Source organism: Sceloporus occidentalis, unplaced genomic scaffold, assembly GCF_023333645.1.
Source record: "Sceloporus occidentalis isolate IW3139 unplaced genomic scaffold, rSceOcc1.0.p SCAF_4, whole genome shotgun sequence".
Classification (NCBI taxonomy): Eukaryota; Metazoa; Chordata; class Lepidosauria; order Squamata; family Phrynosomatidae; genus Sceloporus; species Sceloporus occidentalis.
In genome coordinates, this window is record NW_028316984.1 from 192442597 (window position 1) to 192460012 (window position 17416).

General features: G+C 40.0%; 1 protein-coding gene across 8 annotated transcripts in view; it reads right to left on the minus strand.

Annotated features, from left to right (window-relative positions):
* Positions 1–2928: 2928 nt before the first annotated feature.
* The window catches only part of SYNE2 (spectrin repeat containing nuclear envelope protein 2), a 348063-nt gene continuing 333575 nt past the window's right edge, over positions 2929–17416 (minus strand). For 7 of the 8 annotated variants that reach the window (XM_089522735.1, XM_089522729.1, XM_089522733.1 and 4 more), the window contains 10 exons: positions 17099–17167; positions 15728–15867; positions 14840–14960; positions 11760–11971; positions 10247–10447; positions 9443–9571; positions 8414–8605; positions 8207–8296; positions 7515–7561; positions 2929–6094 (listed from right to left, as the gene is read on the minus strand). In XM_089522735.1, coding sequence (XP_089378861.1) covers positions 5869–6094; positions 7515–7561; positions 8207–8296; positions 8414–8605; positions 9443–9571; positions 10247–10447; positions 11760–11971; positions 14840–14960; positions 15728–15867; positions 17099–17167 — 1427 coding nt within the window. In that variant the 3' untranslated portion in view covers positions 2929–5868. The remainder of the gene's footprint in view (positions 6095–7514; positions 7562–8206; positions 8297–8413; positions 8606–9442; positions 9572–10246; positions 10448–11759; positions 11972–14839; positions 14961–15727; positions 15868–17098; positions 17168–17416) is intronic. The other variant, XM_089522731.1, reaches the window with a different exon arrangement.

The following is a 17416-nucleotide window of genomic DNA, read 5'->3' on the forward strand; positions in this document are numbered from 1 at the left end:
ATTAACTCTTGTTTAATTCCATAACTGATTCCAAATTAAATACCACTGCATTTAATGCTATGTCCAAATAACTCCAAGTGAGTCTGAAAATTCTAAATACTACCCATGTTAGTCACTCCTTTGTAGTTTTCTTTTGCTACATTGTGTTATTTTGCTGCTTTATGAAGACAAGTTAATGCATTCATTTTTTCTCAAGAACAATCACCTTAATAGCTGCTAGTAATTTTCAGTCAGAAAGAAAGGTGTTCCAAAGCCCTTTTCAGAAGACACAGTGCAACACTGACAGAATAAACTACCATATATACTCGACTGTAAGTCGACCTCATGTATAAGTCAAGGGAAGCTTTTGGGGCCAAAGTAATGTATCTGTGGATAAGTCGAGGATAAAACGTAGAGGCAAGTAATGAAGGATCTAAAGAATGAAGCAAAGTTAAACAATGCCAAAGAACTTAAAAAAATCCAGCAGATATACCTTTGTGCTCACTTTAAAGGCTGGGTGGATGAGAGATCATGAAAGGCTATTGAATACCCTTAAAGACATGGGAGTGCCACCACATCTGATAGTCCTGATGAGGAATCTGTGCTCAGGACAAGAGGCTACTGTCAGAACAGAACATGGAGAAACAGAATGCTTCCCAATTGTCAAAGGGGTCAGACAACCTTTTCACCCTATCTGTTCAACTTGTATGCAGAACATATTATAAGAAAAGCAGGCTTGCACATAGAAGGAGGAGGAGTGAAAATAGGAGGAAGGAATATGAACAATCTAAAATATGCAGATGATACCATAGTACTAGCAGAAAACCTCCCAGACCTGGAACAACTACTAAGGAAGATCAAAGACGAAAGTGCAAAGACAGGCTTAATGTTTAACATAAAGAAAACCAAAATAATGACTATGGAGGACCTTCACAAGTTCAACCTTGGGGAGGGTGGCTATGAAAGAACTAGAAAAGATTCTAAAATGCAAAGGTATACAACTGAGTACAAAAGTTAAAATCATACAAGCCATCGTATTCCCTGTAACCATGTATGGATGTAAGAGCTGGACAGTTAAGAAAGAAGATAGGAAGAAAATCAATTCATTTGACATATGGTTCTGGGGAAGAGTGCTGAGGATCCCATGGACAGCCAAAAGGACAAACAAATGGGCCCTAGAGCAGATGCAGCAAGAAACCTCTCTGGAAGCCAAGATGACCAAACAGGCTGCCGTACTTTGGACGCATCATGAGAAGGAAGGACTCACTGGAAAAGACAATAATGCTGGGAAAGGTGGGGGGAAGTAGGAAGAGAGGAAGGCCGAATGCCAGATGGAGGGACTCTATTAAGGAGGTCACTATGGGTTTTATGGGGTTGCAGGAATTAAGGAGAGTGGTGGAGGACAGAGGGTCTTGGAGATGTCTCATCCATGGGGTCACCATGAGTCGAGATCGACTTGAAGGCAGTTAACAACAACAACTAATGGATGAGAGAATAGGGGAAGGTCAGTGCTTCCAGGACAAATTACACTTTTTCCTTCCACCAGACGATGGTTCCCTTTTAAAAAAATGAGAGTTAAAGTACAGTACCTACACTGACCCATGGATAAGTCTAACTCAGGGTTTTTTTTTGGGGGGGGGGGGTCAATTTTTTTACCTAGATTTCTAGACTTACACATGAGTATATACAGTAATACATTATTTTACCTATTCAACAAATTGAATTTTAATGTTAGGAAATGTTTAATGCTCCTTTGGGTTCAAACTGGTCTTACCATTGGTAAACTGAGCCAACTGCTGGAAGATTTGTGGTATCATGAAAGGATGGCAAATTGGTATTTATTTTGTTCTTAGGGAATAAACAGATGGGCTTGAAGCGCCAGCATGGGGGCATGGCGTTTGGATGCCACACGCCCTGATGCCACTCCCACGCCAGCTTCATGCCGCCAGCCCAACCGCACAGTGGACGGCATCATGGTGCTCTTTTGGCACGGCGTTCAGATGATGCACTGGAAAGTGCTGCCACAGTGGCAACAATGCCTTTTGCCTGCTCTAAAAGTAGCAGTATTTCACAGTTTCTTTTAGAGCCAGCAATGCGACGGATCGGCTGCAGCTTGCAGTTGTCATGGCCCTGATCTGGTGCTGAAAGTGGCAGCACCAGAGCCGATACTTTTGGGCAGTCTGTTTTGTCCCTTAATGCATCTTTTCTGCCAGAAAGAGTGAGAGAGATGCTAGAGGTGTGAGTGAGCTAGTCCACAACCATCCTGGGAGTACTTGTGGGTGCAGAGTCCTGAAACCCCATGTTATTATGTAAGGAATTTGTTACTATAAAATGGAAGAAAGTATTGGCAGATGGTGATAGGTGAACAGGAGTGTTCACTGTTTGGTGGGAAAGAACTGGACTGGAGATGTGACTGTATAAAGCATGCCTCAGCTGTGGACCTGTGTCCCGGCCTCGGCACCCCTAAGCGCTTAGGTTTTCTTCTGTTAAAGTTATCTTGAATCAAGAAATGCATGGTTATTGCTTGTGAGTCTGATTGAGGCTGCACCCTTAAAGAGGCAAGGGTGACAGAGGGATTGCTTGCCTGATGTGACAAAATGACTACCATATACAATACTTGACTATAAGTCGACCTCATGTATAAGTCGTGGGCAGGTTTTGGGGCCAAAATTATGGATTTTGATATGACCCATGGATAAGTCAAAGGTAATACTTAGGAACATGTAATAAAGGATGTAAAGAATGAAGCAAAGGAAAACAAAGCCAAATAACTTACAAAATACCAGCAGGTATAACTGTTTGTGCTCACACTAAAGTCTGGATGAATGATAGAGCAGAAGGGGGGGGGGGAGAAGAGCTTCAAAGACAGATTGCACTCTTAGTTTTCACTAGGAGATGGTTCCTTTCTTTTATTAGAGTTAAAGTATAGTACTTACATTGACTCATGGATATTAATTTTTTGACTAAAATTTCTAGATGTACAGTACTCTTAATATCTCTTATCCAAACATTCTTTCCTTTTTTGGAAAGGTTGGAGTGTAAAGTAGAATAGAAGTTTAAAAATACCTCTTTAATTTTTTTCATGTTGCATATAAATTTCATTCCCCTCTTTAATTTTAATAATGTTCTTTCTCTCTTTTTCTTTCTTTAACTTAGAGGCAAGCCATTTCCCTGTTTTATTCGCATGTTCAAAATTGTATTGTTTAACCTTAAAAAAAAAATTCTCTAATTCTACTGTCATTTCTACTGATATTTGTTTTTGTAAGATTTTTCTTATCTTGTCAGCCACCTCCTTATTACTTGGGTTTTCTTTCAATTTTTCTTCATTTTCTTTCAGTAATTTATTCAATGCTATCATTTTTTACTTCTTCAATTTCTGCAATCTTATATTCTGCTGTATAAGAAAACCATGCCATACAGCTTTACTAGTGTCCCAAACCACAGCAATTTTACTTTCATCATTTATGTTTTCTTCAAAGAATATTTTTGTGTTTTTTTCTATAATACTTAGGTCTTGCAGAAGCTCTTCATTGAATCTCCAATTATACATTCTTTTCTGCTCTTTTATTTTTCTAACCATTGTCATTGAAATCAGGATTAAGTTTATTCTCGATAGCGAGTTGTGTCTATTGGTACAGAATGTGTAATCTCTTTTCTCGACATATCTACCAAAACAAAAGTCTCTATCAATTTTTTAAAAATGGTAATTTATCTTGTTTTTCGTTTGCAATTTTGTGTGATGGTCTATCTATCTTTGGTTCTATTACTCCATTAAAAGCTCTCATTACTATCAGATTCTCGTAATCATGTTCTGACAGTTTTTCTTGTAAATCATTATAAAATTTTCCTTTATTTTCTTGTGGATCATAAACTCCCACTGCTAACATTTTTTTCTCTAACCAGGTTATTTCAACCCCTATAAAAGAATAATTATTATCTTTGAACACTTCTTTGAAACTTTCCAGTACTGTTGTGTAGATGTAAGAACTGGGAAAGCACCAGTGTGAGTTCCCACCAGACTGGGATGGCACATTTGACTGCAAATTCTTTGCAGAAGGGTAGCATAGTATAAGTTTCTGTTTTGGAGATGGCAGAACTGCTGCTACATCTCACTGTCAGCTCTTAGATGCAGCTCATACCCACCATGCCCATGAAATCTTGTAAAAAGTATCAAGACCAATGAAATCAGGATTGCTACAAAATTTTAATGAGGAAGAAGATGATTGAATTATACGTACAATCAATACACTGTGGAATCAGAGAGCCCCATTTCTGTTCTTTAAGCATCCCCTGAAAGCCCATCCTCATTTTAAATGTGAGAAATCATATGGTTAGGGTATGAGCCCTACTGACGGGAAGAACACCTTGCTGTACCTGACAAAAGATGTGCTATTCTAGCATCCGGTTCTCAGAAATGGCCTTTTCACAAGCAGTACCCTAAATCCAATCAATAGCCCTAGCCAGATGCTTCCACCCCTTCCATTGGTATATAATGATATACTGCTTTTGAACATGGAGTCTCTGCAGTATTGCTCATATGAGTAAAGTGATGTGGTATAGGCCCAATTGTTCTCTCTTCAGAGCATGCCTCTTTCCCCCTCATTTAATCCTCCCTCTCCAGAGTTCAGGAATTGATGTGCAATTTTATGATAAATCTGAGTGAATCCCCAATGTCTCTAACTTTGCATTGTGGTCGCTCTGAGAACATAGGAAGGAAGAGTCAGGTGTCCCCCTGTTTTCTCTATACATGTGAGCCACTGACTAGCATCAGAGTGATTGTGCCCTTGAATTATTAAAACAAAAATCACACTATTTTCTTTTCTTTTGGCTTACTGTACACAATTCAAGAAAGATTAAACATAAACATCTTTGATTCAAAAGCCACGAGTTCAGACAGTTTATGTGTATACATACATGTGAGATAATCAACACAAATGATTTTTAGCTTTTCTGTCCTTAGAAAATTTTGAACAATAAAAGCCACCTACATGCAGCATCATTTCTTTTTATATATAAATATAAAACATAGTACAAAAGAAGACATCAGACAAGGCAGCAGTTTCTAAGTACCAAAATCTTTCTCTTGGAAACATATACATTAATTGGAGAGAGAACGTTGCTAAAATACTAAGTGTACGGATTATTTTTTAAAAATTAAACCTTTCCCCCTCCACAGTAGAAAACGCAGCCACGGATTTGTGATCTCTGTGCGTACAAAGGGCTGCTTGAGAAGAAAAAAAGCCTTCTCTATCACTTCTTTAAGCTATGGGCCCAATCCACCAGACACTTTCCACTGCAAGCCCCAGTTCAATTAAATTGCACAGCTCCCATTAACTGTAATGGTGCTTCTGCAGCAAACTTTCTGGAATATTGTGGCCAATGATATTGATCATTCAGTAGAGAAATTATTTTAATGCAAACATGACACCATTCTGTTAATTCAGTGGACCATCTGCCATGAAGACTGTTGACCAACTGATCATACGTTGTGCAAAAGTACCAAATATTTTGCTTACAGTTCAAAAAATATATAGAAATAGCATTTTCTGTACAAAACTATGATTAATTAACAACCCCTTCGCTCCCATCTCAAGTATTGAAATTGCTAAAGGATCTATATCCTGGCGACAGGAAGTAATAATGTGTTCCCTTATGTAGACAGCAGGCGATTAAGTGGAAGGTCACTCTTGTAGTGTTTAACATAGGACATTGCTATTGTTAGTCATTAGTGCCAATGAAACTCTGATGGGAATTCACAGTGAAACCAGAGAGAAATTTTTGCTGTGTGAATTCCCTGGACTGATGTTAGCAGCACAAAAAGTGCACCCGTGGAGGAAATTAATTTTGGTTGAGTGCAAAACACATTGGGGGGGGGGGAGCGAGTGGCTTTTAAGTTGGCGGAGGTCCGTTGGTGTACCGCAGCATTGGATAGAACGACCGGGCAAAGTTGTTGGCTAGGGTACAGCTGTAGTCTTCCTCAGAAGAAGGGATCAAGGAAGCCAAAAACAACAGGAGAAGGAAGAGCAACTGAAGAGGTAGCGCTGCTCGCAGAACACGATAAAAGAAGGAAAGGGTCTTGGGGGCAGTTGGACTGGCTTCATCTCTGTCTTCCGTTCTGCAAACAGAGGACAATTTAGACATGTGACTTCTTAACACTGTCAGATCATGAGTCTATTTAGCCCTCCATTCACTATTCTGGCTAGCAAACATTTCTCCAAAGCCTAGGCCCAGAACATGCCCTGCTGTTAGGCCAGAGGGGGGCAATTCCTGAGAGCTAGAGCGCTGCACTACCTCCCCAGTGGACTTGTTAATTTATGGTGACCCCATGAATTTCACAGGGTTTTCCTAGGCAAGGAATTCTCAGAGTTGGTTTTACCAGTTCCTTCCTCTGACAGTTGGTGTTCATTGGTGGTGTCCCATCCAAACACTAACCAGGGCTGACCCTGCTTAGCTTCCAAGATCCCTTGCCTTTGGCAGAGTGAAGTTGAGGTGGCAAATTCTGGGGAAGAGCAATGACGGGCCCCAGCCATTCATCCTGAGCCATTCCAGCCATTCCTTTCTTGAAGAATGCATGAAAGAATGGATGAAGAATGAAAGACACTCCTAAAAAAGCCTGAAGCCTTCACATTTGGTAGAAAGGTATATCACATTGCTTATGCTGAAACAAGCTTTGACTTGTCAGTCCCACTGGCTTTTGTAGAATGGAGTGGGGTGCCATTTTGTCTTTTACTTCAGATAACGAAGTATCTTGTGTCCAAGCTATGGACAGTTATTTGTAAATACGACAGATGATTTTTAATAACCAGAATGACTTTTGGAAGGCCTCTTGGAATATCTTTTATTATACTAAGTGCTTTCTGTTTGAATGGATAGCAAAATATAGGATAAACAAATTATTAAAAGCTAAGCTACACTTGCAATTTCTTCAAACAGAATCTGTGACCCTCTTTCAGAGACAGTGAGTTAAAGCCTGCTTTTCTATGCAAAAGAACAGAACAGAAGCAAAAAGGTGGCTTTCAGAGTGAAGGAATATACATATGAAACTAGAAGTGCAAAAATTACAAACTTTTAGACATGCTAGCCATGTAGCATGGACATCTGCTTTCCATAAGGACTAAGGGAATGCGTTTTTGTGAACTGTATTTGTGAATGCATTTAATGGGTTCATTTTGTTGTTATGTCAATAGTAGCAGATGGCATGGATAGGGAGAAAAGGGTTTTCCTTCTCCATTAGGCTCCTGGAAAAACACCATCTCTTTGAAGCTTATGTTTCTGTTTTAAGGGAACCTACCATTGATGGCAATGGAAGCGTCCCTTCGAATTCAAATAGAAAAGCTTTTTTGTCTAGAACACAATGGCAGATGGAGGAGTTAAAACTTCTCAAGTCTCCTTTTGGCTATGATTTACAAGATAAGACAAATAGGAATAATAATTGCATTATACATATTATGTTGAGTATGCTTTGGTCATCAGGCTGTTATTAAACTTCACTATTCTTTTTACTAATTCAAGTAAGGAAAACCACAGAATCATACCTAATATTGCTGCTGCTTTTATTCTCCAAGGTCTTCCTTCCATCATCCTGTGGATATTTAATAAATATAAATAAAAAATATTATTGGGGGGGGGGGAGGCACAAAGATACAAATTGCAAACAGCACAGTTCCATATCCCAAAGGATTTCTCTCCGAGAGGAGACACAGATATAACAGAATTACTTTCACAGATATTATAAGTTCAAGCAGCCAGTCTGCTAATGTTATGGATGTAAGATTAAGCCAAGAATCAGCATGGTTGAGTGATAGATTAGGATGCTAGGAGAGCAGGGTTCAAATCCCCACTCAGCTTTGGAAATCCATTGGGTGGCCTTGAGCAAGTAATACTCTCTCAGCCTCAGAATAAGGCAAGGGCAAACCTCCTCTGAACAAATCTTGTCAAGAAAAAGACATGAAAGGATGGTCGGAAACAACTAGAATGAACACAGCAACAATGGTTCCACCCTTTCATTCAGAGCACTTCCCTAAGGCTCCAGTAAAACTGGGGTCCCCAGAAACATTTATGCTATGAACCCCACATCCTGTAATATGGGTATACATTTTAGTGATTCCCTGGAGAGTCCAGATTAAATCCGAATTGGCAAGCCTTGTTAAATTACAAAAAAGAATTTAAGGAGAGAATTGAGTGAAAAGAAGAGCCCAGATAAAAGCAGCATTTTAAAGCATCTTGCCTTGTGCCTGTAGGTGGAAGGCTTTTCTGATATCTGGTGATACCTTCCAGAGTCTGCTTCACCTACTTGTGTCTGAAATGCACTGATGTCCTGGAACAAAAACAGCAAGAAAAGCTCTTATGCAGAAATTTACACCAGGAATTTTCAGCACTCTCGGGATACAAATCTACACTAGCCCAAAATGAGAGCTGTGCAGACAAGCCTCACCTGGCTTCCCCGTGAAACTTTTAAATCTTGTGAAACTCCTTCAAGGAGCTGTTTTAGTTTCTTCCCAATGACATGGACCTTTTCATCGGCTTCTATGTAATCTCTACCATCCGATTTGACAAGCAAGCAAGTGGATATCTCCTGTAGAGTGTTTACTTGCAGCTGCTGTTGCAGAAGTTCCTTTTCTAGTTGCTGAGACAAGGAAATAGCAAGAACCCATTAAGAAATATAAGATTTTAACAGATTATAACAGTACTGCTTTTGAATATTTATTTTAAAAAATCTAATAGTAGGGAATGGTGATAATCTTGTATGAGTTTGGGGTGTGTGTGTGTGTACAAGGCAGAGAGAGGTGGTGGAACTATCCACTTTTTGGGTGCTGCTCACTGTTGCCATGTGGTCCTTGCCACTGAAGTAATGCAGTCTTTAGCCCCCAAAATATTATCTCCCTATGCTTTAACTCAGAGATGGGGAAAATGTGACCTGGAATCCCCATTTTGAAGGTCCTGAAGCCCCTGGAACTCTCCTGGGCTCCTTAGACTCCCCCCCCCCCCCAAATTTAGAAAGATGTGTAGGATGATTCCCTTGACCAAAATTGGCTAATAATGGCCATCAAATAGGGCGCTTCAGCATCCATAACCCCCAATGTTCTCCTTTTCTCCCTCTCAATTGGCCCCCAAATGGCCAACAATAAAACTGGAAATGAGGTGAAATCACTTCCATGTATGCCAGATCACTAGTGCTGCCCCTATGGCCTCCACTTGCTTTGTTGTTGCCCATCCCTACTTTAACTGGCAATGCCAGTAACTGAAGCCGAGGCCTTGTATGATGTAAAGCATGTGCCCTTCCACATGTGTGATGGATCCAGCTTTCAGGGTAACTACACAAATATAAGAACATAGAACACAATTCCCAGTTCTAAGGAGCCAGTGAGCAGGTTCTTGGGACTTCATCATCCAACCACCACACACAACAGAGCTCCAAACAAAAGCTGGTTGAATGGAAGGGCAACTGTTTCTCTCCATTTACCAATAATTCCTTTCGACTCTCCTGTATTGTGTGGGGATCAGCATTTGGATCCTTAACCTGTGCGTGATGCCTCCGCGTTTCTGCACAAGCCAGCCACAACAGAAGTTTCTGGTTCAACTCATGAAAATCCTGTGAAAACAAAGCCAGAGAAATATACTGATACCAGATCACACTGGCTAACCAAGAGATACAACTTGGCATTATGGCAGTATCATTTTATTAGATGGAAATGGCAGGGTCTTTCCCAATACTCTGGGTAATATACAATAACAACAAATGTTTTATATTGTGCTTTCTCAAATGTTTTATGTATACTCCATATACAGTATCTCAATAGTATTAAACCCAGTTAAGTCAGTATCATCATTCACATAACCACCAACCTTGGGTGTTGGGATGGGTCTGAAAGGTGTTGGTTTGGCTACGGCCACCAGCTGAGTTCACACTTAGCCATTACAAGAAAGAAAGAAAGAAAGAAAGAAAGAAAGAAAAGGGGGGCATGAAAAAAGACATTGCTACAGGCTTGGGGATGGGGTCAGAAAGCATCAGTGCAGAAGCACGCATGCATTCTGGCATTACAATAGAGATGTGAAAAGTATGGTCCACAGGTTGTGTGTAACCTGAACAGGCAGAGATCTAAACCTTGTTTAAAAACCTCCAATGAAAGAGAGTCAGCTTCCTTCTGAGGCAGGCTATTCCACTCCTAAACAGCTCTCCTGCATCAGGAAGTTCTTGCTAATGTTTAGTCACCAGCTTCTTAGGAATAAATAAATCAAGACATGACAAAATGATGGTTCTATTCACCTGGCAGTGCATCAGGGCTTCTTGTAAACTCTTCCTCCAGTTCCTCATTAAAAGGTTTGCTTTCTCCCAGCGTAAATTGACCCGTCGAAGTCTGTTCTGAAGTTCTTTGGATCCGGTGCTGTCTGCCTGCTTGAAGTCCTTGCTAGTCAGATTAACAGACAGCACAAGGGCCTTGTAATTATCAAAGGCTTTAAGCATATTCTGGTGGGGGGAAAACAGATCAGGATTTCATGTCAAGACAGAAAAATAAAGAAATAACTCTAGTCTGAAACAGCTAAAATATGAAATTGGAAGAATCTCTGCATATATCTTTTCTTGGGTGGGAACTGATGAAGATCCCAAGAGTTAGCAAATGATTTATGACCAGATTAGATTATTACAGAACTAGTAGGATCAACCTAAAGTTTAGGTGGTTATTTTTTAAATACATTATGTAACTCATTCCACAGTACCTCAAAAGTAATTTACCATAACTTTATTTTTGTTTTTAGTTACTGATATTACTCCTGTTCAAATAATTTGGAAACTTAATGTCAGTCTTGATCAAGGAAACCATGATCCTGAATCTAGTGAGTCACGTCTTCTCATTATATACCTGAAATATGTCAGCCTCAATTTAGTCATTTTCGTTTCCAGTGAGAGGCTTGATCTGTTCTAGGCCCCATCTAGCAGTGTATTTTTGGTTGTCCACAGTACCTCAGCACTTTTCTCCTGCACAGCATCTCAAATGAGATTATTTTCTTTCTATCAGCTTTCTTCACTGTCCTGCTCTCAAATCCTAATTTTGGTATTCAGCTTTATATCTTTGAATAGTTAAAGATCTGGAGACCATGCCCTAGACTTAGGGAGCTAGGTCTGTTTAGCCTGAAGAAGGTTAAGAGCTGATAAGACAGCCCTGTTTAAATATTTGAAGGGATGCCATATTGAAGAAGGAGCAAGTTTGTTTTCTGTAGCTTCAGAGAATAGGACTTGGCACAATGGATTCAAACTACAGGAAAAGAGATTCCACCTCAACATTGGGAAGAACTTCCTGACAGTAAGAGCTATTTGACAGTAGAATACACTGTCAGAGTGTGGTGGAGTCTCCTTCTTTGAAGGTCTTTAAACAAAGACTGCATGACCATCTTCATGGCAGGAGGTTGGGATGGATGGCCCTTGGGGTCTCTTCCAACCATGATTCTTCTAACTTAAGGATCTTGTCTAGTTCTTTTATAACTGTCCTTCCCAATTCTAGTCTTCTTCAGATTTTTCTGACTGCAGTCTCCTTTCTGATCAATGACTGATCACAGTATTGTTACATATTAAGTCTTTGTCATTCTTACCAATATGTGTTCTAATAAATCTTGATGCTGAATTCTTTGGGTTGGGGAGCATATATATCCATCTTTATTTGTGCTATATCAGAAAAACCTCAGAGAAACATAGCCTTTAAGGTTGAAGAGTGGGGTATAAATACCATAATAAATAATAAACCTATCAATACAATTTTAATCCTAAACAACAACAGACTTACTTTCAGCTTCTTGACTCTCTGTTCTATGACCTGGATGCTGTTTGCTGGTTCTGCCTCCTGCAACTCTTCCAGCTCTTCTTCCATTGTGTCCAGCCAAGCATTGATATTTGTGAGGTCAGAGTTCAGTTGTTGCCACTGCTGGAAGTTCTGCTTCAATCTCAGCTTGTTGCTTAGGTCTTGTGCTTGAAGCAGCTCCCATCTCTCCATGGTTCCTGCATTTAATCACACAATGATCATTTAAAACAAAAAGAAAAAGCTTTGAAATCTGAAAGGAATATCATTTTAGGCCCTTGCTGGCCGCCTTTGAAGAAACTTTCTCTGACATATGTCCTATAATACAAACCAAAAGTCTGTGTGAATTCATGGGCCTGACTAGTACTTGACTCCCCACATCCTTGTTTGAGTTTGTTGTTGTTGTAATTTTATCTGTTGCTTCTGTTTTACTTATTTTTATGTTAGATACTTTGGCTTTCCATCATTGCAATAGCAGTACCTACACACGCTTGTTACCCTTGCTTCTCTTCCTTCCTTTCCATCTCTCTGCTGCAGTTTCTAGCTCCCTGGGGACAAGGATCTCACATATTTGTTTATTTTGCTTATGTTGCTACTTGAAAAATCCTCTACTGCAGGGGTGGACAACTTTGGAAGATGTGGGAGTCATTTTTTTTTAATCCCCGGGCCCCTATTATCCATATCTGCAGTCAAAAAATGAAAAATCAAAACAAAACTGGAAGTGTCCAGAAGTCAACTTCAGGTTTTGAAAAATAGCATTTAAAAGCAAGCAGGATAAATAGGACAGGGAGGAGGGTGGTGTGACATATTTAAAAGGTGAAATGCTGTTCTTGGTTGCTTTGGAAGGAAATCCCCTTCCTTTTACCTGAAGAAGTGAGATCTAAGGCATCTGGGGCCACAAAAATGGCTTTGGGGTGACATGCAGCCCCACAACGGCACTTTGCTCACCTTTGATCTACCAGGATGATGGGGCTAATGTACAGGCACAAAAAGAATTGTTTCCATTGGAAGCAAAGCAGGGACAGGCCTGGTTAGTACTTGGAAGGGGGATCAAGGTGTGGTAGACTATATTAACAGCAGGGATGTAGCAAGTCATCTTTGAATTCAGCTTGAGAATATTCTCTCTCTCTCTCTCTTCCAAAAAGCAAAGCTTGATTTTGCCATTTTATAAAAGACATCATTTTGCTATGCCATTTAATGGGACTTGAACCCCTCCCTTCTGAATAGAACTGCGCTCGGCAAGATGGCGACCACAATCAGCCATTAGTAATTTCGGGTCCAATTCACCTTTTTTTAAAATCTGGAATAGAGGATGATTTTTGCAGCCTTTTAGAGGTAAGTCTGTCATTGTCTTTCTTCGTAAGATCTGTATCTCTTCCTGGCGATTTCCCAGCAACTTTATTATGCTTTTCCGCAGCAGCTCTCTGGCTTGCTAGCGGGCGTCTTTCTTCCAACTCACTCTCTCTGGTTTCCATAAAAACCTTTTTCAAAGTGTCTGCTCCAACTTCTACCGAGGTTCGTGTTTTGGCCACCATCCGAGAAGTTATTTTAGTTGTTCCTTGACTTTTAGACGATTCTGTACCTTTTTTTAGGTGAAGCATTGTTTTTATTTCCGTTTTCTTTCTCTTTCTTTCCTTTTTCTTTATCCTCTTCTTCTCTTTTTTTTAATCCATTGTTATTATCCTGTGTAATTATCTAAATCTGAACGGCTTTTTGCTGAGGAGGCAAAATGCGACGGTATGCAGGATAAAATAAACTGACTGAGGGCAGGAATTCAATTGAAAAAGAATGTTGATTCCTGCAGACCCGACTGACACGAGGAAACCCCCATTAGTAGAAAATTGTGCCTCTGGCCATCTTGTGAATATTCTCTCTCTCTCTCTCTCTCTCTCTCTATATATATATATATATATATATATATATATATTCCAAAAAAGCAAAGCTTGATTTTGCCATTTTATATATGAGACATCATTTTGCTACGCCATTGTATTTAACGGGACTTGAACATCCATGGATTTTGGTATGGGTGATCCTGGAACCAAACCACAGCATATACCAAGGGTCGACTGTATTCCTTTCCAAATAAAACCCTAATAAATTTATGGAGTCACCTTTAGTCAAGAGGTGACTTGATGTCATATAAACTGTAAAGAACTTCCAGATTTTTTAAAAATAGATTTTTATAGAGTTTTATTTTACTAAATTTGCCAGCTTATCTAGTTTAGTCAAATCCATTCACTTCTTCATCTGTTCTACAGTATTTGGAGATGCAGAAGATCTTAAATATAGAAATAATATAGACTTGAAAAGCAAGACTGAGAGAGAATATAGAACTTTAATAAGCTATATAACTATAGTGTAAAATATTGGGGGGAAAAGTCGCTTGAATGCATGTATACATATATATTTTAAAAATAAATATCTGCCTGATTCAAGTTACAACACACATAGACACAGAGTCATACGTATTACTATTCCCCCCTAGAAACTGGAAAAGTTAGTTTCATTGCCAACCAGAATCCATATCTCACATTCTTCTTTATTGTATATTTTACAAGGATGATAGACTATGATTAATTACCCCTTTATTAAATAGACATCCAGGCAAACTTCTGAATGGTAGCTGAAGTTTTTATTGGCAGATGAGGACAAAAAGATCACAGAGGAAGTCGCAAAGTTTATTTTCTCTGTTATAAAAATTCGAAAAGTCATGTGTTATAAAGGTGGGTAGTGATGTCCTCTCCCGGCTCAAACATTTATGGAAAATTGGGGTGGGGTGGATTATGAAGTGGCAAGTCTGTTAATAAAACCTCTGTTATAATGTATTTTACATGTTCGTTTATATGCTGTGTATGTACTACTCTTGCTGTTATTTAATTTGCTGCTGCTGTTGTTGTTTTGCTTTTATACTGCCTATGGTTTGTTAACTGAAATAAAGGCATTCATTCAGTTTTATTAGAGTACAAAGTCCAGAATCCCCCAGCATTCTGGAAGTTGTAGAACAAAAAAATCTCTCCCCTCAAATTACTCCTCTCCCCAACCACCCAAAAACACTGTTAACATACCTGGTGGTTTCTCAACAGCTGCAACACCAATGAGGTTTTGGTTCGCCTGGGGTTCTTCACTAGGCAAAATCCCAGAGATCTCTTTCATGCTGTCTATGCTCCCAGTGCTCAGTTGTTTCACCTGGAATATGGCAACAGAGAAGGGAGAGGAGGCTTCAGTGAAATGGCTGCATTCAAGTGCCTACCACTGCATTCACAAGCAATGTATCCTTCACCCTGTTTCACCACCTTTGCAATGATGTGCATACAGACTCTGAATTCACAAAATACCTAGTCAGAATACCAGAGATGAACAAATCTTGTTTTCTTCCTTAACAATCTCAGCAGCACTTTCTGTTCTCATACTTTGGTCTTCTCACCTCTCTCTAGAGCATTCATTCTCAACCTGTAGGTCCCCAGATATTAGACTTCAACTCCCCAAACCCCAGCCAGCACAGCCAATGTGGAGGCATTCTGGATACAATTTCTGGGAAGCCACATGTTTGAAACCACTGCTGTAGAACAATGTCATTTGTATCATTCAACTTTTCTATCACACAGGGTGTGCCACACGTTCCCTAAAACCTCCACACTAGCAGTCAGAAAGAAGACCACATTACCGGTGGATAGACTCAGTCAAGGAAGCCACAGCCCTGATTGTGCAAGACCTCAACAGGTGACTTGGAGGTCTCTCATTCATAGGGTCACTATGAGTTAAAACCAACTTGATAACAATTATCAACCACAAGCATCTGGCCCCAAAACATGCTTTTAGCTTTATCTAATGCTGGAATATGCCCCTCTCAGTCTCCACCCAAATTGTAATATGCCACTCCCAGGTCCTTTCACTCCTCAAGAAAGGTCCCCAAAGTCTTGCTATCTGAAAATATTCTTCCATCTGGGACTTACATAGCTTGCTTTGAAGGGTGTGCTGGTCTCTGGAGTGTGTGCCAAGACACCTCTAACCATTTCTCTTTGGTTGTATGGATGTTTTCGACCAACTGGGCTTTCAGGGGAGTGCCATGTATGTATTTCAGAGGCAGATTTTCCTGTTTCATGAGAATGCAAAAGAGATACACAGAAAATGAGATGCTAGGAGACAGGGAAGGGATGGGGAAAGATTATTACTGTGTTTTTGTAAAATAATGAATTAAAAGCATTCTGCAGAAGAGGAATAACCAAGTAATGGTATGAGGACAAAATGAGTTTCGCCATTCTCATTGCAAAGCATGCTTGTTTGCAAATGTACGTCAGCCGTGTTTTGGGGACAATGAAATGGCAGCCATGCAGTTATGGGAACGCTTTCCTCTGTTCTTCCTGAAAATGCCTATAGACAATATGAATAGAGTCTGGAGGAAGGTGTGGAAATGTTATTTTTGGACTACGACTGCCAGAATCCCCCAGCTCAGTTGTTGGGGATTCTGGGAATTGTACTGCAAGAGGTAACTTTGTCAATATATGGGAGCAGCTAAGCTGAATGAGGTGTCTCACTTTGGATGGCATATCTGTGGATACCACTGAAATAGAGCAAATAATTCAATTATTTTGTTTATTATCATTTTAACCCAGTTGATAGGGAGGGAAACCATTTGGATTTTTCTACCCTCAGGTATCAGAATCTCTCTGGCCATCTCTGCTAGGAACAGGACTTCTGAGTGATGCTGAAAACATACCTGTGCCAAGTGACGATAGTCAAGAAGGGACTCCTTTGATTTTGGAGTGATGAAAAAAATGCTAATTCTGGATGGCACATATAGGAAGAAAGGCCAAGGCTGCTATGCGAGAACCAATGCTTTGAAAACTAAACTAAGCTGTAGCGGAAGTGATAACCACCATTCAGAATTTTTGCCCAGACCACACTGTGAGGAATGGACACAGGAAGGTTTAACTCAGATTCAAACACAAATCTAAGTGGGGATATATATATTATTTTTGGACTACCTTTCTCCAAATCCCCAGGTAACATGGCCAATGTGAATTCTGGGAGTTTTTGTCCTGCCAATAGTAATGTTTCCAAGCTGTAACTCTAGCCATTTTTGTGCTGAAGTGAAGAAAACTCAAAAGTGTAAATCCCGATTCATGTAGAAACACATGTGGATGGTGCAGAGTTGGAAAATAAAAACAGAACAAAAAAGAGAACCCACCATAAGCCAACTGGCCCATGGTGTCAACACAAACCAGGGAGGTCAGACACTTGCATATGAGAGAGGAGTGAAGAGCACAGCGTGCAGCACGGGGGGAAACTGTCATGTTGAGACACATGCAGTAGCAGGTGCCTACCAGAAGCTGCTCTCAAAGCTTTTGTGGTCATTTTAAGATATGCCTCGGGATGCTCAGGGATTTCTACATCTGAAAAAAGAATTAATGTCACCAGTTGCTACACTGGACACAGAGTGAGCTCGTTCACCCTCCCCGTATCACCCCACAAGAATTTTCTGTAAGATCTGCCTCTGCTGGATTCACCTCAAATGTTCTTATGGTCTGGCATTCTTTTTCTAAAAGGAGTGGACTGCAATGGCTTTGAGAAGCTCATAAGAAGAGCATAAAGGCAACAGCCTTCTCTTGCTCTTTGCTTCCCCTGAAGATATACTGCCTTTG